Here is a 23,956-nt window from a genome sequence, read left to right on the forward strand (position 1 = left end):
TAAAACAATTATCCAATGTGATATTCAGTGCGATCTCTAGACCTGTGGAAGAAGAAGAAGGCAAGGACAGCGCTTCCAGGAAGAGAGAGTATATATAGCAAGTGGCGATTGGCTTTGTTTTAAAGTCCAAGTAAGTTACTCAGACAGGGACAACACCACAGGGATAAAGTTGTAGAAGTTTGGCGTTTTTACCTGTGTGTGTGGTTACAGGGCCCAGCAAGGTTTACAGGCAGTGGGCTGAGTGCTGTGTCACTGGGTGGGAACCCAACCCCAAACTTGGCAGTTTCAACAGATACCTATTTTTCATTTGGAAAAAGTGTTCTCCTCTTGTTAAATACAATGACTCTGCTTACAAAGAGTAAAGTCTCACAGACTGAAGGCAGCAGCTCTGGTGACTTCAGGCCAGCCACTCTGCACACTCAGAAAGTCATCTGCACCTCTCCCTTGATGCTTCTACAAGTGTCTCCAACATGACGACACAAAGCTGACACAGGATGTGGAACCACTTTCTTTCTGTTACTCTCTGCAGTAAGAACTCTCTCCTTTGCACCTCCCCATTTGTTGTTTGTTCCTTAATTCTATAGCAATCTCATCCACGAGGAGCACTACATCTGGCTGCCAGGGGTGAGCTCCAAAGAAAGGCTCTGCAGCACCCCTTGGCTTTCCTTGTGCCCAGAACCAGGGATAGAATTCTGCATCCACCCTCCACACAGTAGTTCTGGGTGTGGTTCCTAGACTAGAGCAGTGGTAATACCTGGGAACCAGGTAGGACCCCAAACAGGCTTGCTACAGGTCATAAACTATGCCATCCCACTGCCAACACAATGTTGGCACTCCCATGGTAAAAGTATTCTTTCTGGGCCTACAGGAGTCACTGGCACACCGAGGCTGGCCAGGTCGGGTGACCCACTTTAAGTGCCTATCGATGTGTGCTTTCTGAGCTGTTCCAAGTGGAAAGAACATGGGGTTATGACCTAGCAGCAGTAGTTGCTGGCAGAGAAACAGTGTGCCCCTTGACTTCCCTGACTCGCCTAAGAGGGACTGACTTTGTCATACAGCCTCAAGTGTTTGTACCATCAAAAACTCCATAACTCTAGGTCTGGGGAGCCCTGAGCTTCATTTACTGCCTCTGCTCCAGTGCCTGTTGAATATTCTTATAACAAAATTATTTTACAGTCTTTTAATTTCCTCCTCCTCCTCCTCCTCCTCCTCCTCCTCTTCTTCCTCTTCTTCCTCCTCCTCCTCCTCCTCTTTCTTGACCAACCACACTGGCCAGGACGCACTCTAGTTCAGGACCTGATGTTTAACCTCTCGTGGTCCTTGTTTTCTCAACAGAAAGATGTGCTGGGGTGTTCGGCTCTTTCAGTGTTGTTACTGGAGCTCAACTCAACTCAGTTAGGTCCACAGCCTCAACAGCAAGAGCGTAGGGAAGGGGAGGGACTGCGGTGCCCGGCTGTGCTGCCTGGGCAGAGTTCTTACTCTGGAGCTTCAGTGGGGATACACTTCATGGGCCCTCTTAATAGCACACTCACTATCCACACAGGGCCTTCACTTGTTGGTTTGTTCACTCATTCACCCATACTTCTCACTGCCTGGGCCGTCAATCACTGTGCTGCTTGGCAACAGAACAGAAGGGAAAATGAGAAATTTTTATTTAGAAAGGAAGATAGACATTAAACACACCGACACAGACCAAAGTCCCATGGGCTATCACTGTAAAATCAGCTGCATGAGAGAGCACATGCAAGGAGACGACATTATTTAAATAGGGAGAACCTTTTAAGCAGAGCTGGATATAGGGAGGGGCTTTGAAAATGCTGAGTGAATCTTTCCCCAGTTCATTTTGAAGCCTACAGACCTAAGAATATATATATACATACATACATACATACATACATACATACATATACACATCCATACATATATACATATATATAATATATATACACACACATACATAGGTATTTGCATTTGTAGTTACAACTTGTATAAAAACTTAATTTTGTTCTATCAAATAATAAAACATGAACTAGCAATAGATAAAACCTGACTGATTCTTCAGAAATGTTTGTGTTCCCAACCTTCTACCACAGCAGCTGTGACAGTGTCCACTCAGTAGGATCAGAGACACTAGGGGCTCTGAATGGTTCTGGCTGCAATGAATTTGTATGGGAAATATCAGAAATGAACATAAAGTGGGTATGGCAATGTCAGCAATGCAGTCACTAAGTGCAAGTGATTTAGGAGTGTTAATATACGTGGAGCAGGGTGGGTTCATGGGAAGGACCGAGAGTGCTTCTTCAGACTCATCTGCTCATGCAAATAGCTTCACGGTTCATGATGAGGGCTGAATGGCTTACTTCAAAACTCACATGCAAACTGAATTACATTTCAAATTACGAATCTCTCTACTGCTTTTCTTGCCCAAGGCTACTACAGAAGAGAAACTGACAGACAAGAGTGGGGGTTGATCCATACATTTCCATGGGTCACACGTGCTCCCTTATAATGGAACATTGCTTTGTTTACTAAATACTCGTCTGGATGTATGTAGATCTACTGAAGGAGAATTTTCTATAGATATTAGAAACAGGGAGAAATATAAGCTTGAGTTTGTCTATTCATCGCACTTAATAAATGTAATTTAAATTACTTGACTTCTAAATAACTTCCTGGGGAAACTGGGCCATTCTGTGTAAGCAGTGTGTTGGGGGTCCAGGAAGCACTGTATTAAATTGCTTTATATTATGAATGGCTCCACAGGTAATTTTGGCCTATACAAAAATTAATCTCATACTTCTTGGCCATTCTTCCTGAATAAATGACTTTTAAATTACAAAATAAAATTTCCTTTCTTCAAACACAAAAGAAAAGCTTAAACCTTCATCAAATCAAGCCAATTTAACTTTAATTTCCTGTATAAATCCCGCAGTTGAGCTTTGAAAAGAGTTTTTGGGGAATGTCTTTACAGATAACTGTTCTGAAAATGTCTCCATAGAACCCTATTAGGTAGCTTGTGTAAGTCTAAAGCTGTGATATGGTAAAGCAGCAGAACACTGAATCACAACTCAAGGAAAATGAAGGCATACATCCTATTTGAAAAGACTAAATTTTTTTTTTTTTGTTCTTTTTTTCGGAGCTGGGGACCGAACCCAGGACCTTGCACTTCCTAGGTAAGCGCTCTACCACTGAGCTAAATCCCCAGCCTGAAAAGAGTAAATTTTAAAACCACATTTAAGAGGAATGCAAGAAATGTAACAAACAGCAAATACTTTTACTTATTATTGATTATAAACATGGAGGATGTGTTATATGAAAAACTTTTTTGAAAGAAGAAAACAGTACATCTGCTTATACTAATGTAGGAGGAAGATACGAGGGATCTGCTGTTTAAAAGTCAGGCTGTAAAGAGTACAGGAAGTCAGTGAGCCTTGCCCTGTGCTGAGCTCTATGGGGAGCTGATGAAGACATTCTGAGTGAATGTGTGTTACCTCATGGCCATGCCTTCCCTTGTTGAGGGCAAGGCCATCCACTGGCCCAAGGAGGATGTGTACTACTGATGAGCAGTGGGTACTACACTGCCAAGCACAGCGCCCTCCTCCATGACTGTAGCCTAAGACTGCTCCCTACAGACCTTACCAAGCTCCTCCTGTGCTGGGCTGAATATGTGTAGCCCACTAGACACCAGCTTTCCTCTATGTATCTGTCTGTATCTGTCCTTCATTCCCTTGTCACCCCAGTCAGGTTTCCAGGACCAGATCTGTAGGATATGGCAGACTTCTGAGATAACCTCCTCAGATAGGAAGAAGCAGTCAGTGAGCTTTCAAGGGTGCCATACAGATTCATTTAAATTACAGAGAAGAGGTGTTTGTATACAGACTGGAATTTCTGGTGTGTGTGTGTGTGTGTGTGTGTGTGTGTGTGTGTGTGTGTGTGTGTGGTGTGTCTGTCTCTCTGTCTGTTGCAGGTGATGGTGATTCCAATGTTACTTAGTTACTGTTCTATTGCTGTGAAGAGATGCCATGATCAAAACAACTTATAAACGGAAGCATAGTGCTGAGGTTGAGTCCTTGACCATCATGGCAGGAAGTGTGGCAGCAGGTAGGCAGGCAGGCAGGCATGGCTCTGGAGCAGTAGCTGAGAGCTTTTATCTGACACAACCACAAGGCAGGAAGTGAGCCAGGGCCTGAGGTCTATGAGCTTTTGAAACCTCAAAGCCCACCCTTCAATTCCATACCCCCTCCAACAAGAAAGGGAGTGGCCCAGGCTGTGCAGACAAGTGGGGGTGTATCACCTTGGTCTCAGATTTGATGTGAGGTTCTTCTATTTTTAAATGCTGCCAGCTAGGGCAGGCACAGCAGGCCCCCGCAGTCTGGACTTGCTCTGTGGTCTCTCCATAGTTTGTTCTCTTGGGTCTAGGTAGGAGAGCAAGTGCCTGCTAACTTTATGAATGCTGCTCCTCATGCTTCTCCTCAGCTTGTGGATAGACAAGAGTGTTGGTGTAGGCTGGTGTACCAACACCTCCCTTATGGTCTTCATGCATGAAGCCCTGGCCCATCTCCAGCACATGCAGAAGACAGAAGCAATGGCGTAGCAACAGCAATAAATATTCCAAGAACATTTCTCCTCACCTTTATCCTCCAGCAGGAGGGGAACCTCCATGCTTGTTCTGGGGCTCTTACCTTTTCTTCCTGAACCCCTTCACCAGTGGGAGAGGGACCTCCATGTCTGCTCTGAGGCTCTTGCAACCCTCTGTGGTCTTTGAGAACTGGGTCCGCCATCCTGCCTACACATCTCCCAGGGTGTACTTTAGTGTATGTAGTTAGTCTGTAGCTCTCAACAACGTTTAACTTATGTTCTCTGTCCCTGAGTGCTGCCCAATAAACTCCTACAGACCACGAGAAAGACAGCGCCTAAGCCCACACTCACACTCACCAGTGAGAACGGAATTTGTACAGTCCAGTCTTGAGAAGAGGAACATTAGCCTATGTGTACCTTGACTATTGTTAAGCAAAACAACAACAGCAAAAAGAAAAACAGATCAAATTCCTAAGGTATAACATCTGTCTCTTCTAGTGAATGTTCATTAGAATATCAGGATATCTTACAGGTATTATGTAGGGATGTGGGACCTGAAGAACCTGTCACACACAGAGTACTTCGCAGTCAGGCATGCTTTCCCCTCTCCTGACTACCAGGGAGACTACGCCTTTCAGAGACAGAGACTCCCAGTGTGTCTTGGCAATGACTCAGCATGAGGATATGTACAAAGACTTTCTGCTGACTCTTCAACTCCATGGTTTCTGATACTGAACGATCTTATTCCAGAACAATCTTCTCCACATTAACACCTCTGTAACTAAGCTGAGACCAAATTTGTTTTTCCTGCCGCTTCAAATCACTGGTTAATGTTACAGAAAGAAATTTCTATACTTACAGAATGTTTATGTTCTTATTACATTAGTGGCATGCACACACTGAGAGACTAATCATAACAAGCCTTGGAAGCTGTGCAGGCCTGTGCCTGGTTGGGTCCACGTCCACTAGACCAGTGGGACTGGGTGGTGACTAATACAGCTCCCCTGTAGCCCACACGATGTTTACATTTGCTTAAGTGCTTACTGGTAAAACCTTCAGTAAATTTGAAAAATGTCTTCTGTAAGTCCCTGTAATACTTAAGCTAAACCCTGCTCTTTAAGTTAGTAATGCCAACTAAACAATCCATTCATTTCGTTCTAAAACTCAGTCTTCATCATTCATCTTAGAGACAGGTATGGCTGACCCGATTCCAAGGGTTTCCATTTATCCTCCCCAAATAACCTCCTGCTCAGCTCTTATCAGGCAATCTCCTGCTTACGGCCCACACCTAAGCTTACGCATTATGGATCACCCTCATCTGATCCATTAACTCGGAAAAACTAATGTTGGCATCCATTATTTCTCTGTCAGCATCACCAAGCTGGAAAATGGAAAATTCAAGGGAGATGTAATCAAAATACAGATGCCTTCCAAAACAACAGGAGTAAAGGTTCATCCAGCAGTCCTGGTCAGCAGGTGTGCAATGTCCACCCTGTCCTTTTCTGTGTCTTCTACGACTTCTCAGAGACCTTCGTTCACACCAATGTATTAATTTCATTTAACGCTGGGGCTGCCCATCCAATTTTCCTGTCCATTTTATAAAGTGTTTGCCATGACACAAACAGCATGCATAATGCTGTTACCACAGGTAATCAATACATTTTTGATGAGTTGAATTAAAAGTGAGAATTCTAAAACATTTAGAAGAAATAATAGGCCTTGAGAATATTAGAGATATGAATTTATCTGGACATACCAATGACAGGGGTGTCACTGAACTACTACCATATAAGGCACATTGGAAATTTAAACTGAGTTTGATGAAGATAGATTATAGGTGACTTTATCTCTCTGTACTCTCAGAAAACAAGGAAAACAGAAAGTTTCAACTCCGACAGAACAATGAAATGCTGAGAAAGACCTGCCAGACGGGGAGGAGGGAAGGGGGAGAGAAGGGGAGGGGAGGGGGAAGGGGAGGGGAGGGGTAGAGAGGCCTCTGCATCTGAAGCAAACAAATGCAGTTATTACTATGTTTAAGAGTCCTCTTTGGAACTGAGTGTAAGGAATGAAGCACAGACAGGATTAAGTGCGTGCTGAGGCAGGACAGGTGGATTATAGCCGGAAGTCATCGGGTGGACCCAGAGCTGGAGATGAACATCACCTGAAGTCAGGCACAAGCTGCCCAGGCACAGCAGCCTCTGTCTCCTGCTATCTCTAACATTCAACTGCGAGTTTGCTTTTCTTTTGCCCCAGGGATCTGGGTCAGGGGTGAACTACCAGCTCACACTTGGGCTATGGAGTTTTTTCTCTTAGAGCTTTGAGAGAACTAAACTGAAGACAGAGGGCTAAGGCTGAGATGGTCACTTTGGGGATGTGTGAATCTAAGTGAGAGAGGGCTGCAGAAGGTTAGCATTGGAGAGCACAATGCAGGGTGCGGCAAAGAAGCAGAGGTGACCAGGAAACTGGCAGTTAGCTGCAAGCAGCAAGTGCTAAGGGGAATGCTCTCTCTAAAGAGGACAAACAGAAGAGCCACTGTACACAGCTGGCAGGCGTCTGTCTAGGAGACAAGTCGCCCTGTCTAAGTGTTCAGCCAGAGAAGAGACCCCAGGGGTGGCATGGCTGGAAAGTCCTGAGAGAGGCCTCTGAGTGAGTCTGGGCGGAATGACTTGCTTTCAGCAGACTTGGGCAGAGCCTGGAGGACTAGCCAGTGCTCCCAACAACTCCCCAAGAGCTTCTATGTGCCATAGCTCTAATGTGCTGTACACAACTGCTTGTTCTTATCCTACAGCAACTAAAGTAAATCTTGCGGAAATACTGGGACTGTTCATGTCAAACCATTGCTCCAGACAGCTTTGGACTACTAAGTCCATTTTATCCGATTAGGAATAATGTGCCCAGGAGATGGGAGCCTTACTGGGTAGGACAGTTCAACAACACTGGACAGTTGTGTAACAAAGGGTAGGAAGAAAAGATCTGTGAGAATATGCAAACAACAGGATACCAGAGCCCCAGGAACCTCCCGCTTTTTAACTTTGCACATGACAAATCCCTACTGGCAGTGAAGTGGTCAGTCTGAAGTCAGAGATCACATGTTCCCAGGAGCACAGCTGCGGTGCTTTGGCTCCAATAGGCCTACACTCGTGGAGACGACAGCAAGGTTAAGACAGTTCCATTACCAACCCCCTGGAGCACTTCTCTGCACACGTCCTCCCAGGCAGATACAAGAGCGCTTTACCCGAGAGCACTGTGGCTCCAGGAGGCTTCTCGTGCATCTGGGCCCTTCCTGAGTGATGTGCACATGTGACTCCCATGCCACTAAAGAGCCTGATGAATCATTCTGTCACAAAGGCCCCAGAGTTGAAGGAAAATGCAGAAAGCCACAGGGTCAAGTGTTTCCACAGGAAAGACACTGGTAACTAGAAGCTATAAAGATGTGTCCATTAACTACCTGTGCTGTTGTAAGGCACCACTGGTCCAGGATACACACTCAAAGAATCATGTCTGTATGTTTTAGGATGAGTCCAGGCACCCATCTTAACATAAGGCACCATTTTGTTCACTAGAGTGGAAAATGGAAGCAGTATTTTTCAAATGGGGTAAGATTAACAATTGCTTATTTATTTTTAAATTTTTTTTTAAATTGTAAGTGACAACAGAACAGTGGAGGAAGTGGCTTTTGTGGTGGCAGGAATCAGTGTTAGGCATATGCTGAGTACAGACTGCACCAACTGAGCGACAGCTGCGGCTGGCATTTTGTATCTGAAATACTTGGTGCTTTCCAGTACAGTCAGTGTGCAGTCTGCGCTGCTTCAAGTTTGTGATCTCCCTCTTAGCCTTCTAACTACCCGGATCACAGGTATGGTCCACCATGCCAGATGGCAAGTGGCATTTTATACAGGTTATTGGCAGGTAAGTAAAACTGAGGTACTGTCCTCTGTACTTGTCTTGGGAAGGTGAGAAAGATTATAATTTTTTTTAAGTTTGTTTTCATTAGACTATATTTTAACTCTATTTCACCCTTCGATCCTAATAAAAATAAAGAAAATTTCTATGTTTAAAATATAAAGAGTATGTTTTCATTATTTAAAATATAAAGAGTATGTTTTCATTATTTAAAAAAGTGAATTAACTCGCTGCTCTTCCTTAGTTATCAGCTACAACCAGCATCACCCCTCCCCCGTGTAAGAAAGCTGTAAAAACGGCAGCAATTATAAGGACAGGTAAGCAGCACTGAGGGCTGAGGCTGTCTCAGGCTAGACACCCCAGTTCCACAATGTATTCAGTTTATGTAGGTCAGCCCTAAATGGAAACATATTAGACTCTAAATTATCCTTCACGGTCCCCTGAAGTCATCCATAGAGGACATGCGGGGTTATGTCCACACACATCTAGGGGACAGTGGCTATGTTCACTCAAGTTGGAGAATGGTCTAGTGATGTTGCAGGGGGACGAAAGCAAAGGTTGCAGAGACTTAGCATCAAAGCACTTGGCCATCAGGAGGCTGTGGTGGGAAGGCTGCCTGACTCTTCCCTTCTGCCTTAAGGTTGGCGGTGGTCAGAGGACTAGGCTGCACACTAGGTCTCAATGATTCCGTTCTAACCTTTCTTGGCTCCTCTGCCTTAGGAACTACCTGAGACCTGTAGGACTTGACAAAAGTAGTGCAGGGCCATGTCAGAGAACAAGAGTTGTGGGAGAAGAAAAAAGCGGGCAAAAAGTCACAGTGGTGAGGTAGGGAGGTGGAGTGGGCAGAGCCCTTCTGTGGGGGACAGGCAGTCCACATAGCAGGCAGAGTCTTGGAAAGCAGCCGCCAGCCGCCCTCTCATCAGCCTGGTTAGACACAGTAGGACTTCAGGGTCTTCAATGTTGTAACTCAGTCTTCCCACTCCCACCCTTTTCCTCCTCCTAGCTGTCGTTGAGGTCATCCTCTGGGACTTGTAACAGGTCTCCACTTTTTTCTCTACTAGTGATCCTCACCCCCTGAGGGCCTGTTTTAGCTGAAACTTGGCTCCAGTGTGGCACACATGTGACTGCCTCTGGCTTCCCAGGTGTATCTGAGTTCTTGCAGTGGTTTCTTCCAACTGCATCTCATAGCCTTCTCTTCCTTGTTCCTTAGCCTGCGCCATCTGCTTTACCCTGCCCATTGTGTCCAGCGCTGTTTTTAAAGGTGCACTCCTCTTATCCCCTTTGAAAGCATTTACAGTTCCATTTATTTATAATCTTGTCATTTATTATTTATTATATGTGTATGCATGCACAGCATGCTTGTGGAGGTCAGAGGTCAACTTGAGGAAATCAGTTCTCTCTTTCTAACAAGTGGACCCAGGGGACTGAACTGAAGTCATTACGCTTGGCAGCAAGCGCCTTAACCTGCTTTGCCATCCTGTATGGCTGGCGTCCTCTAATCTTAAAGCTCACGGACTCATCCTTCACTCCTGACCCCGGTGCCTTGGCAGTCTATGTCATGTGTGCTTGCTTTGACAGACATGTCAGGAAACCAAAAATATCCTGACTTTTGTATTTGTCTGGTCCAGGAGATAATTCTTTTTTTTTTGGTTCTTTTTTTTGGAGCTGGGGACCGAACCCAGGGCCTTGCGCTTCCTAGGCAAGCGCTCTACCACTGAGCTAAATCCCCAACCCCTCGGGAGATAATTCTACTCTCTATTGTCTACTCATTTGTCCATCTGTTTGCCTATCCACTCATCACGGCTGTGCTAGCCAGCTTTAATATATGTCACATAAGCTAGAGTCATTTGCGAAGAGCTATTAGGTGAGAAAATACTTTGCAGACTGGCTTGTGGGCAAGTCTGTGGGGGCACTGTCCTGATTAATGACGGGTGTGGCAGGGCCCAGCTCAGCTCAGGTGCCATCCCTGGGATGGTGGACCTGAGATGCCTAAGAAAGCAGTCTGAACAAGCCGTGAGGAGCAAGCAAGTAGGCAGTGCTCCCCCATGGCCTCTGTTCCTACCTTGACTTGCTGCAGAGATAGTGTGACCTGGACACTTAAGATGAAACCAACCCTTTCTCTCCAAGTTGCTTTAGGTCCTGGTGTTTTATCACAGCCATAGAAACCCTAATGAAGACAGCTGCCATCAGTACTCTGCCACGTTCACTGGTGCATCCATCACAAGACTTCTGTCAGACTGTGGTCTCAGAACTTAGTACAGGAGAGACAGTGCTGAGCAGGGCTGCGACAGCGCCTGGTACGAAGTGGGATGTAGCAACAGCAGCACAGCAAAGCCTACAGCTCCAGGGCACTGCGGGCATAGTCAGCCTGGCACACAGGAGGAGCATGGCATGCACAGGGTGAGGGCAATGAGATCAAGAGAACAGACCCTCAGGGTGAGGCAGAAGAGCCGCAGGGACATGCACTGAGAACAGGCCTCGGCGACACTGGAGAGACAAAATGTTCTGTCTTCACTGCATTTTGGGAAAAGGTTTAAGTGAGAACTAATTTGATCATTGGAAGATGCATCTGCCAACTGAGGGGAAGCAAGAGAATGGTTCTCCCATTGCTGCTGAGCAACCTGCACCCACCTGAAGAGGCCCAGCAAGTGTGGGCAACACCACACAAGGTCTAGGACTGTCCAGAAGGCCAGAAGGCCAGGAGGCACTAAACACAAAGACAGGGTCAAAGGAAGCCCAAGGCTGCCTCCAAATGCCTGGCTTTAGAAAACACATGAAGAAATGTAAGGAAAAGGGCAGAGGTGAAGACATAGCCTGTGCAGGGCACTCGACAGAGGTCTCCAGAACCTCTGGGCTCAGAACAGTGGTCTGCAATAGAAGAATAAACAGGGCAGATGGGGCAAGAGAAGAGGGAGATCCTGTGCTTGGGTCAGATACTCTTTATTGTATTTACAAATCACCAGGATAGGTCTCTGTGTAGAATCTGGAACACTGTACAAGCTGCTTAAGAAGTTGGTATCCTGTGAGAAACAGAACTGTTACTTCAGTCATCACTGCCCTTCAGTCTATGACACTGCCTGTCTGGTAAGTGAATTAAAGCACACGCCCATATTCATTCTCTCTCTCTCTCTCTCTCTCTCTCTCTGGCTCTTCCATAGGACGGGAGATATACTATTAAAGTGGATGAATGGGGAATTAGGAGGATCACATGGGGAGGAAGATGGGAGGGCAGCATAGACGAGGAAGTATGAGGAGGAACAGCTAACACTACGGGCCTTAGGAAAACCATACTGAAACCTACGACCACAGAAGGTTCCTAAAATATGTACACATATGAATGGAATTTAAATGAACTTATCATATAATGGGGAGGGCAATGTCCTAACTAGACAGACCCCATTGTTGAAGACACCACTTACTTATGGCACAGAACATGAAGGGGTCTAGCTGGCACTCACTGGATGTTTCATCTCTACTGACTAATATTGCTCACGGTGCTGGAGAGTGCCATACACGTTACTTGAGAAAAAGTCATCAGCCTTACCCAGCTGTGAGCCCCGAGAGCTACAACAGTGACCTGTCTGCAAGCTATTGGTACAACAGTAGTACAAATGTGATGGGAACAGCCATCTGATACATTGTTGATTGGATTTAAGACTCACTCTACAAGTGAACTCATCTGACACTGCCAATGAGGCCAAGAAGCTGAGACTAGATAGGTCATGGGAGCTAGGTGAAAACTTACCATAATTATCCTGCTAAATGAGCAGGACAATAAGACAGGCTTCAGGGTGAGCAAGCCGATGGATGGAGAGGAGGATCAATCATGGCTTACCTGATCTGTCCACGAACCAGAGGTCTGTTCTTTGTTCTATTCATGTTTGAGTCAAACGGCACCTCAAAAAACTGTAAGAACAGGGAGAAAACAGGAAGGTATTAAATATCACACAAAGCAATTCTGCTTTGACATTCACGCTTTTTCCTCAGCAGATTTTAGCCCTATCCCTTCTTTTTGGTGGTGGTGGTGCTGGAGACCTCCATCCCACTAAGATACCCCTGCTTCTCATTTCAACATGAAGCAATACTGTGTCATTTCCTAAGGAAAAATTCTCTTTTTAAAAAATGTACTGTAAAGAATATGTACTTTTATTCTCATTGAGAACGGTTTGCTTAAGTACACAGATACAATCTTTAAACCCCGGTGTAGTTCCAGGTTTAAGGCAGTAGAACCCTTCACACTTGAGTCTGCCACACTCCCCAAAGCCTTATGTATATCGGCCATCAGCACTGCTCCTGAGACCAGGAGTAATTAAGGGCCCAGATGAAAGCGTTGAGGTGAGGCTATGATTTTGGTCTTCTTGCTCTGCCTGGCAAAGGCTAGATTTCACGTGTTCATAAAGCTTACAGCACCCTAGCCTAGACACATTCAGCGGTCGTCTCTCATGCCCACACACTAAAGTTCTCTTTTTACCCCTGTTTACCTGTCAAAAGGCAGCCCGAGAAATTTCCAAACCCGTGATAAACTATATAAATAGGTTCTATAATTTGTTATCAATTTCTCCTACTTGCCAACGTTAGGGGTATAAACGTAATCCAGAACCTGATCAGATTATCTGAGAAAGCCTTTGATTAAATGGGCTGAAGGCGGACCAGCAGAAGCAGCAGTAACTCAACAGAAGTTAATCTATCTTCAGCCATGCTCCTTAAGAACCCCGGGAGCTGTTCCCACAGTGACTCAATGGTCAAATCACACTAATGCGATAAGGGCTCTGAGAAACACTAACAGGAATAAATCTAATTAATGCTGCTCACTCCGTGTTTCCAAAACTTACTTGAGCATGAAATCTTTTTTTCAAGAAAAACATGTTTAACAGATTTCAGAAATGTCTGGACTGAGTCTACTCAGTGATAGGAATCAACTGTACATGTGTGCAGACTGTAGCTCTAGATGCTGGCCTCTGCACTCAGAGCTCCACAGGTTAGAGGAAAGTGTGGCTATGGAGAGCAGTGTAGGAAGGGCTGGGGTACTTACAGGAGCCTTGCGATGCCCCCTAGTAACAAACACATGTGCTTTCTTTCTATTGCTACGATGAAACACCACAGCCGTAAGCAACTTGGGAAGGAAAGGGTTTATTTACTTTACAACTCTCAGGTCCCACTTCATTATGGAGGGAAAGGAAGGCAAGGCAGGAACTCAAGGCAGGCACCTGGACCCAGGAACTGAAGCAGAGAACGTGGAGTAATGTGGGACACCAGCTTACTTCCCACGGCTTGCTCAGGCTGCTTTCTTAGACTATAGTATAGGACCACCAGCCCAGGGATGGCACCATTCACAGTACACTGGGCCCTCCCATATTAGTCATCAAAATGCCCTAGAGACTTGTCTGCAAGCAATCTGACGGGAGCATTCTAAACCGAGGTTGGTTCTTCTTCCCAGACAAAACTAGTGTGCATCAAGTTGGCAAACAAACAAATCCAACCAGGACAATTGACCGCATGTCACTTTGACATACCGATAACTTTCCTTTCTTATTTCTACCCAAGATCTCACATTAATACCAACACTACAAGATAAAATACATTCCAACTTTAGAAAGCTCCACAGTCTTTAAAAACTCAAACACTTCTAAAAGTTCAGCCTCTTTAAAATACCTAACACCATTTTACAATTTGAAGTCTCTCAAGTGTCCCTGTGAACTCAAAACTAAGTTACGAACTTCTTACTCTAAGGAGGAGGAGTCAGGACATGGTTACAAACAAACCAAATGAAAGCCAAACTCCAACGTGTAAATCAAATCCTGCAACTCAAGGTCTTCCATCTGGGATACACTCTGCTGTTCTGGGCTCCAAAGGGCTTAGGCAGCTCGCCCCTCTCAGCTCCACCATCCTTAGCACACACAGCTTGCCTCAGAGGCTCAGGCCGGCTCCACACCATGCCTTCCACTGCCCTTGGAGAGCCCTCGGAGTCTGTCCTCTCCAGTATGGCAGGGTCTCTACAGGCTGCACCTGTATCACAAACCTCTCCTGGGCATGCTTCACGGACTCTGACCCAGCTACACGGTGTCAAACCTCAACTTCTCTCCATGACCCCTTCATTCCTAGTGTTTCCAATGCAACTCAGGCACTTTTCCAGTGTCTCTCCTGGCCCCTCACAGTGACAGGTCTCAGCTGCTTTCCATGACCCCTGCCTGCCTTTAAAACCTACCACCTGGCACACCAACTTTGGCTGCCAGCATGAGCTGGCCTTGGCCCTTTCTATGTCATACCTTCTATGTGCTGAACTTGAGAAAATACCCCAAGAAGATTTTATTTCAGTGATGTTTGTCTCTTATTAATCAAAGCTGATTTTTCAGTCCCAGCTACTCATCATCACCTGTCCTAGTAAAACAAAGGTTTCATTGCTACGAATTCTTAGTCAACAACCTCGACAGTCTTGATAGGGTCTTTGCTTCCTCCTGAAATATCGCATCTGATCAGAAGTATTCTGATACTCTTAAGTTCTCATAACAATTCATTAAGCTCTGAGCAGTCAGTGGCCTTTCCAGCCCCAGGTTCCAAACACTTTTACTACAGTCTTCCCCAAAGTGACATGGCCAGGTCTGCTACAGCAATATTCTATTTCTGGTAACAATTTTTGTTTCAGTTTGCTTTTTTCTGCTGAGATCAAATACTACTGGCCAGAAATAACTTGTGGAAAAAGGTTTTGCTTCATCTGACATACTCTATCACTGAGGGAAGCTGAGGCAGAAGTTTAAGTCAGGAACTGAAGACCACGGAGGACACTGTTTCCTGGCTTGCTCCCATGGCTCTTCTTGTTAAGCTTTCTGTCTTACAACCCCCAGGAATGACTGACAGGAACACCATCTCCAATAGGCTGGGCCCTCCCACATCAACCATTAATCAAGAAAATGCTCCATACGTTTGCCTATAGGCCAGCCTGAGGGAGGCATTTTCTCAACTGAGGTTCATCTTTGAAATAACTCTAGCTTTTGTTAAGTTGACAAAGAAATAACCAGGACACACACACACACACACACACACACACACACACACACACACACACACACACACACACAGAGAGATTAAGAATCAAGCAAAGTTGTATTCTGAAGTATTTTGAAAATTGGAAGTCCTACAGCCTTTAAAAATTCAAGCATTTTAAAAGTTTAGTCTCTTTAAAATATATAACATCACTTTAAAAATCGAAGTTTCTTAAGTGTTGGTTACTGGTTTACTTCCCACATTTTACTTAGTATAAGCTGCCCAATATCAAGAAGCCAAAAAGCTTGAAGAAAATGGATAGGACCCAAAGACAAATAATGTCTTTCCACCTTTAGGGGAGATGTTAATGCCTTTGCGAGGCGGCTGTACAGCACACGAACTATACTGCTATGGTCTGTTTGGAAATTAAATTTGCTTGAATGGTGTATCTGAGTGCCATGCTCAAAGGGATGGCTCCATTCCATGTCACTCTGTTTGGGCACTGCCCAAAGTTTCTTCCTGTGTAGCTGTGGGATAGTCTGTCACAGAGCTTCAGTGAGCTCTGGGAGTAGACGTGAGGCAGCAGCCATGCTGATTCTTGGAAAGCCGGTATGGTGGCAGGTGCTATTTGTAGCTCACACTCAGTTACAGAACTGATGGCCACACACTGTTGGCGTCCAGCAGCACTGGGTCTGCAGCTTCTCCGGCTCAGGACAGATCTCCTCAGCCTGCTTCCAAGTTCTTCCAGCTTCTAAAGATCTTCAGCCAAGTTTGTGTGCTGCTCTCTGGCAAAGTGCACCAGTTCTTCGCAGGTCACCTGGAGCATCGGCGGCAGTTGCTTGCAGGAGTCCAGAGGGTCAGGCTTGCCCTCACTAGTCACTGTGCTTCAGACCCCACACTGCTACCCTACTCCTCTGCTTTCTTCATCATGGCTTTGTTTATGGACCTAGCACCATGCACAAGTAAATCAACCTTACATAACCTGTTCAGTGCTTAGGTTGCAGAAAAGCTGATCCCTTATGTTACTCACTGTGGGACTGACATTCTGATCAAGCTATCGCTGACACAGGTTTCTGCACTTACTTTTAACATGGCTACTATTAAGGGCTTGACTTGGAACTGAAGAGGTGATTTAGCAGTTAAGTGCATGTACTGCTCTTGACTCCTCTGCACCCGATATCAGGTAGCTCACAGTGACCCAGAACCCAGCTCTATGGGGCTGGTGCTTTTAACCTCCATATGAACCGTACACACCCATGCATTAATTATATGCATGTAATTACAATTTGTTTTAAAGGGAATTTTCATTACTTATTAATCCGAGGGGCAGACGTTTTAAGATGTGAATATAAAATTCTCGACGTTAAAGAGAAACAGTATAACACTATGCAAATGAGTCCTCAGTGAACGCTCCATGAGCCATCAGTGCAAGCAATGCTCATAGGCATGGCCTGTTAGATTCAGTAAAAAGCGATGCATAATTTGTAAGTGTTAACCTGCCTATTAGAATCTACATTCTGTATTGAATTAACTGAAGTCTCATGTTAAAAGATTCTGTTGTAAATGTTCACGTCATCCCCTTACCCCAACTTTCAAATACAGTTTTGGACATTTGGGGTGACTTTTTCTTTCTGGTCTGAAATGTATTAGTTTCATTCCATGGGACTACTAAGGGTTTCAGTCATAAACTGTTATGTTGTAGTCTATAAGGTGTTACTCTAACATGATACAGAGACTGGTGGTAAATACTTTTTAGGGCTTGAGCTCTGTCATGGGTGTGCATACAAGTGCTTGACATTTGTAGACATTTTAATGAATTAGTTCATCCAGATAGGAAAGATGAAGTGGTTTCTGTATTTCTGGGAATCCAGCCATCCAAACATGGTGACCGGGACTAGAAAGCAGTAGCGAACTCCAGGCCACAGATCGGCAGCAGCTCTGGACTCTGCGAGGGCCTCATTCCTCAGAAGCCACATCTGGGCAGAAATGCCATGCTAACCAAGACTTAGGGTTCATTTCAGTGAGGGCATGACGCCCCTTCCACACACCAAGGGATTAGAGCTCACACTGCCTGATTCTGTTTTCCATGCACTTTATAGAGTGTCCTTCAGTTAGGTCATTGCTCTGGTTTAGATATTTAAACCTCATTTCCAAAACACAGAGCAGAGTATGTTCAGACGAAAGTTTACGCGCTCTTTAGCAGTTAAGACTATAGATCTTACATGTAGCGACCGCTGCCTACTCATGTTTCCCTGTGGTTTATAATTTTTTTTGTCTATAAGGCTTTCATGGCTTTAACTATTTCTGAAGCACAACTTGAATTCTTGCAATGTGTTGAATATAAAAGACAAATACGATATGAACTCTCAGAATGTACGGTTTCCTTGATACCCAAGGGAGATTGGTTTCAAGATGTCGTGGATATTCAAGTCCTATAAAAGGAATGGGAAGTAAGGCACACAGCGTATGGTCACACTTCCACATGCTCTATGTCACCGCCAGGTTGCTTGCTCTACCACAGTGAAGCAGTGAAATGGCTGCTGAACTGTATGTACGGCTGCAGCAGGACACAAGGAAGAGCGTGCTGACTCAGCACAGACACGTGTCCTGAAGTCAAACACTCCTGACTTGTGGCTTAAATTTATGGACCATGCAATAAAAAATAAAAGATAAAACAAGGATGAACTAACTGTACCCAGGAGAGTTCATAGCGCACTGAGAGAGATGGACAGCTCACAGGTCTCTCTTGGGCCTAAGCTGCTCTTTTAACAGAAGGTTCTGCTCAAGGTTTGAGTGGCCACAGGACCACTCCTCTGGTCTCCTAAGAGCCCATCTCATCTAAATTGGACCAGCTGAGACTTTTTTCCTGGGACAGTACAAGGCAGTGCCCAGGGAACTGTGACCAGCTTCTTTCACTGGCCACAGAATAACATGCAGAGAAAATAAAACAGGGGAGCTACCAATGCTGGGGGCAGTGATCTGGAAGGTCCTCACCTCTCCTTCTTCAGTTTAGTTGAAAGTTTCCCGGGTACTGTGCTGTCCTGGGAGGACGAGGAAGAAGAAATTCTAAACACTGGAGCCATGAATACCCTTAGCTCTTTGTCCCCTTAGCGAACAATATATTTTCTGTCTAGGTTAAAATTTCAAAAGGGCGTTTTCCTCTCAGTCTGTTTTTGTAAAAATCCACCAACCGTTTGGACATTTTTCATTTTGAACTTTTCCTTTCTTCCTCAGGCTCATGGCCTTGTTACACCCTCAGCTATAGGCTCCCTGCCCTCCAGCAACTCCGAGACTAGCTGTGCGCTTCCACTCCTAGAGTGAAGAGCAGTAGAAACAGAAGTCAGCCTAGCCCAGAGGACAGGGCCTTGCTAGCTCATGCACCTTGTGCAACCTGCAGTCACCTTCACATGACATCAGGTCAGCCATCACGGCTGTGTCTAGTTCGGGGTCTTGAGTCTGCTTTGTCTATTCCTGCATGTACTTCCTCTGGGAAGCAGGAAGTAGGTTCTAGTGTTCTCTGCCTCACTCAGGAAGCTGAGTCCCTGCTAGTCTTAAGAGAAAAGTTCAGAACCAACAGGCCCTGGGCCTATCCTGAAAGCACAGGGAGGTGCTGGTGGAGAAACTGTGACTCAGTGCTCCCACTCAAACCACAAGTGCTAGTTTCTACACACTAAAGAAAAAGTCCATGCTCAGAAGAAACTATGAAGGTGCTAGGCAGATGGGTACCTTAAAGCCACTTACAGCTACATTTCCCCCTCCCCCCGCTGAGTGAGAGCAACATTCCTCTGAAGGCCCCACAGAAGAACAAACCCTGCAGCCTGCTGGAGTTCAGAGCTTGTTACTCCATCTCAAAAGCTGTCAGTGTGTGTTTGTCATTCCGACCTAGCTCACAGCTCCTAACAGCTTAAGATAATATCTCCATCAATCTTCAACCAGATTAAAGGGGATGTTTAAAAAGGAGCTCATGGAGGGGCACCTATAGGACCCATATAACATTTCTTCTTACAAACCAGTTAAGATGCCCAGTGAGCTGTTACTTTTCCCCTGTTACCCATGTCCTACTGGTCTACCTCCAATAAACAAACCATGACTCATTTTCATTGAGATTTTTCCCCATGAGGCATCTGAAATAGCAAATGCAGGCAGTCTGGCATTCATCAAAAGTGGCTTTCATGCCTACGGTGACTGTGCAACGTTCTTTGAACAGGTCATACCGGCCATCTCTCATGAAGGTTTTGTCCTCAAAAGAAAAAAAAAAAGGCTCAAAACATAACCTGGTCCTTATTAAAGGCAACTACTGCATCCTACAGTAAAAGGGAGCCTAGCTAGGCCTCGCCTCAGAGCCTCTACATAAAGTGACCTGCTGTTCCTGCTGGGAGGATCTCAATTTGTAAACACTGTTTTCTGACAAAAGATGGAAGGAAATGGAAATATTTATAATACCTGTCTCTGGGCAGTGAGGGAGGGTGATTTATTATTCTTATCTTCTCGATTTTTCAGTGTCTATAAAGACCATGCATTTTCTATTTAGGGAAAAACTGAAAGTAATCCCAAGCCAGGTGTGCTGCTGGTACACGCCTTTAATTACAGCCTTGAAGGGGGAATCAGGGAGACGGGGAGTTAGAGCCTACCCTGACTGCATGACCAAACTGTCTCAGAACCCAAACCAAAGTTTCTACCTAACTGCTACAACACCTCTCTCTAGGTTAAATGAATAATATAATTACTAAGCTCACTCAGTACAAAACCAGCATTAAGGGAACCCTAACCAATCATAATCTGTTCTTCCCACAGAGTCACATAGGAAGACAAAATTCTAATCTTAAGCAGGTCACATATAGTCACTATCCCACCCAGAATGCTCCATGGGCTCAGGCCTCCTAGTCACTAGCTACTTTTCTACCACTTCCCCACAACGCCATTATCTCCTTCCTTTCATTCTGTATAGAGCAGTCAGTGATCTTTCTAGGAGCTAAGCCGGGCACGTTCTTTTCCAGCATAAAACAAAACCCCTCTGCCCTGTCCAGCACAGGGAATGAAGTGAATACTCCATCATGGTTTGCAAAGCTCTCTTAGCCATCCACGTTTCTGATTCTTCTGTTCTCTACCTCTCTCTACATGGCCCACTCTAAGCAACTCACCAGTTCTTCAGAGGCATGCTTTTAGCAGTACACACCATGCTGCAGCCTGTGGGGCCCTGCTTGCCCACATCAGGGTTGCCTAGGCAACCCTAGATTCCATGTTCTGAGCCATGCCTGTACAGAGACACTTTACTGTAAAACACTGCCATGGTGGGTACCACCGTTCTCACCACATGCTTGCCAAGGTCCACTAGGTCCTCATTACTACTCTCTGCCAACCTCGCCACAACCCCATTCAGCTCCATTGCTCCAGCCGGCAGGGAGGTCTTTCACTTCAGCCATTCTTAAGCAACTGTTGCTTTTCTCCTTCCTCCTCCTTCAACACTGGTAACTCTGTTACTGAGCACCAGCTCCTCTAACAGGACCCAAATTTCTTTTCCTACTCTTAACCTGCAACCAAATGTAGCCTCTTCCTTAATGCTATTAAGCCTTGGCTTGTGTCCCCACTTGAGCTGGCTCTCCTGTCTCCTACCTTCGAGTGCACCAATGCTCCTTTCAGCAGATGTAGCTGTGTTTCTCAGCAATGGATTATTTTCCTGCACACCTAAACAAGGGCAGAGCTCCCCAGCCAACCCTCCTCTTAGCTTCGCATCTTCCAAGAGCATTATCTATTTCAGCACAAGGTGAACTGGAGAGAGGGGGTGAGTTGAGTTCCCAAATCCGCTTCCTCAATGTGGCATCCAGGGTGAGTTGAGTCTTCTAAAACTTCTAAGAAAGCTCTAAGGAATTTTCATTCAAACAGCTGCCAAAGGCTACAATTCCCTCAAAGTCTATTCTTAAAATAGTGAGTTCTAAAAGCTATTTTGAAAAGTAAATAAATGTACCAAAGGTTACCCAAAGTTACTGGCATCAGCAGAGACTACAATGCCAAACAAAACCCCTTGACTTTAAGAGATGGGAAAAACGATCAATTAGCACAACTCCAGTTGTGGCTTAATATAGACATAAATCTGAATGATGAATAAAATCCTTTAGAACTCTCTAGCTACAACTGAAGCACTATAGGGGCATCTTTTTTTTTTTTTTTTTTTTTTTTTTTGTTCTTTTTTTCGGAGCTGGGGACCGAACCCAGGGCCTTGCGCTTCCTAGCTAAGCGCTCTACCACTGAGCTAAATCCCCAGCCCCCTATAGGGGCATCTTATAGAATGTCATGATATTAAACCACATAAGATTGAAGATTAAACAATAGAACATCTTAACTCTGAATTGGCTCCCTAAAATGCAAAACATTTACATGTCATTGTTAAATAAAGAAAAGCTCGATCACAAGTGGTGCAGTGAAATCAGTCAACCTGCAGAGAGTCGACGCTGCTGTAACACACATCTGGTCACAGTGGGTGGGGGTGGCAGGGTTAGAGAAATCATTAAGCAATCTGAGAACCCCCAAACAAAGGCACTGTAAAATTCTGTACTATAAAGCAAAGGAAACACCTAATCCCTCAGGAGCTGCAGTATGTATTTCAACTGGGTTATCCCTTCCCGTGGAAGGACCCAGCGACACACCAAAACCTGGGGTGACACTGGATCTCCACAGTGCACATGTGGCACAAAGCCAGTTTGCCTCGCTCTCCTGGCACCTGTTGTCTAATCATCTGTGAGAGATTATTCTAGGCAGCAGAAGAGGAGGGGCAGAAGGAGGGAAGAATGCAGGTCTTACTCCGCTTATCAGCAAACACAGCACTACACGCACTGACCTTTTCAATGGTAGTTACGTTTGCTTTCTATGAACTGTCCCAAATATTACAGTGTGCCTTTGAACTTTAGACACTATGAACCTGTAGAGGGAAATGACCTGGTTATTATGAGAAATTGATATTTTACTATATTCTTCAAGTCCTTGAGATGCTGTCCTGGGGCAATCATAGCACATTACAACCTTAACAAAACCTCAATATTACAAAATGTGTTTCCTTGTGAACCGTAGTGGAAAACTATAACAGTAAGTAAAAGCAAGAAACATCGCCTTTCAATAATAAATAACAATAGAATAACACGCAAATTAAATGAGAAAGAAAAGTACAAGGCTATTTCTGCACATCTGGATTGGGGAAAGCAATTGCTGATGGGGATATTCCTATCAGGTTTTAACTGCCCCTGCCCTGTATTTTTCTGTTCCGCTTTCACTCTGATGACTGAAACTGCCTTCGCTCTAGTTGGTAAGCCGCATGTGTGTACAAGCGGGTCCCTGTGTGTGAGAAGGGGTAGCGGTTCCTACTGAAAGATATGAAAAGGCTGGAATTCCTACAACAGGGCAAGACGTTTGTCATGCAGGACGGGTAGGAATGCTGGGTAGCTGCTTAGAACCCTCAGAATTTAAGCTCTTTATAGGCTTTTCTCTCAGAAGCCACAGAAAATCATTTATTGAGCGCAATGCTGTCCTGGAGAGCGCCACATATGTACATTTCCCCCTTACCAAGGGGTCTGAGGACAGCAACATGGCCAACCAACCCATGTGGGGGCCAAGTTTCCTGCCAACAGTAGATGTCTTTTCCAGTATATGAATAAATACAAGATATTAGGTGATGCTAAAAAAGATGAAGCCATGGTAAGGATCAAGGTTTGCAATCAGCCCAACAGTGGTGGTGCACGCCTTTGATCCTAGCACTCAAGAGGCAGGTCTATCTCTGTGAATTCTAGGTCAGCCTGGTCTACACAGTGAGTTCCATGACAGTCAGAGCTACACAGAAAAACGCTGTCTTTAACAACTGAAAACAAAACAAAACAACCAAACAACAAAGTAAAACCAAAAACAACGATGAAAAATTCACAGCAAAAGATAAACAACAGGATAACATTCACGATTGGTTTACAGTGACTCCTTAACTTTAACAAACTAACTAAGCAACCAATAACTGAGTGGTGCAGTAGGAATTTACTCTTAACTCTCTGCTAAAGAGAAATTTAAACTCCATTAGGCAGGCCCACACGTTTAAGGTTTCTTGGTTTTGTGTGTATGGATGCTCTGCCTGCACAGGTGTAGCTGCCCACAGAGGTCAGAGAGGGAGTCAGATCGTGGGGAACTGGAGTTGGAGCTGGTTGTGGGACTGAGAACGGAACCATGTCCCCTGCGAGAGCAGCTGGTACTTTTCATAGTCATTCATCTTTCCAGGTTCTAGGTTAACCTGTTAAAATGCCCAGGAAGTAACTGCTGCGTGACTCAGGAGAGCTCAGACGGTTCCATTTGGTCATCAAATCCCAACATTAAGAGAGTCACAGTAAGTCTCATGTATCTATGTCACTTTTCTGACATAATTCCTAAAAGACAGGAAGCACTAGTGCTCCTTCTTAGTTGTACATGTACAATGGGAGCGAAATCTTGTGACAAGTACAAATAAAGACATGTTAGTTTGTCA

The 23,956-nt window shown here is 45.0% G+C and overlaps 1 protein-coding gene across 1 annotated transcript in view; it reads right to left on the reverse strand.

Moving 5' to 3' along the window:
• The window catches only part of Cox10 (cytochrome c oxidase assembly factor heme A:farnesyltransferase COX10), a 112,708-nt gene that overhangs the window by 17,041 nt on the left and 71,711 nt on the right, over positions 1-23,956 (reverse strand). Inside the window, 1 exon segment of the mRNA NM_001398997.1 lies at positions 12,317-12,387. Within this exon segment, the coding sequence (NP_001385926.1) occupies positions 12,317-12,387 (71 nt within the window).

The sequence above is a fragment of the Rattus norvegicus genome, chromosome 10, assembly GCF_021556685.1.
Source record: "Rattus norvegicus strain SHRSP/BbbUtx chromosome 10, alternate assembly SHRSP_T2T, whole genome shotgun sequence".
In the NCBI taxonomy this organism is placed as follows: domain Eukaryota; kingdom Metazoa; phylum Chordata; class Mammalia; order Rodentia; family Muridae; genus Rattus; species Rattus norvegicus.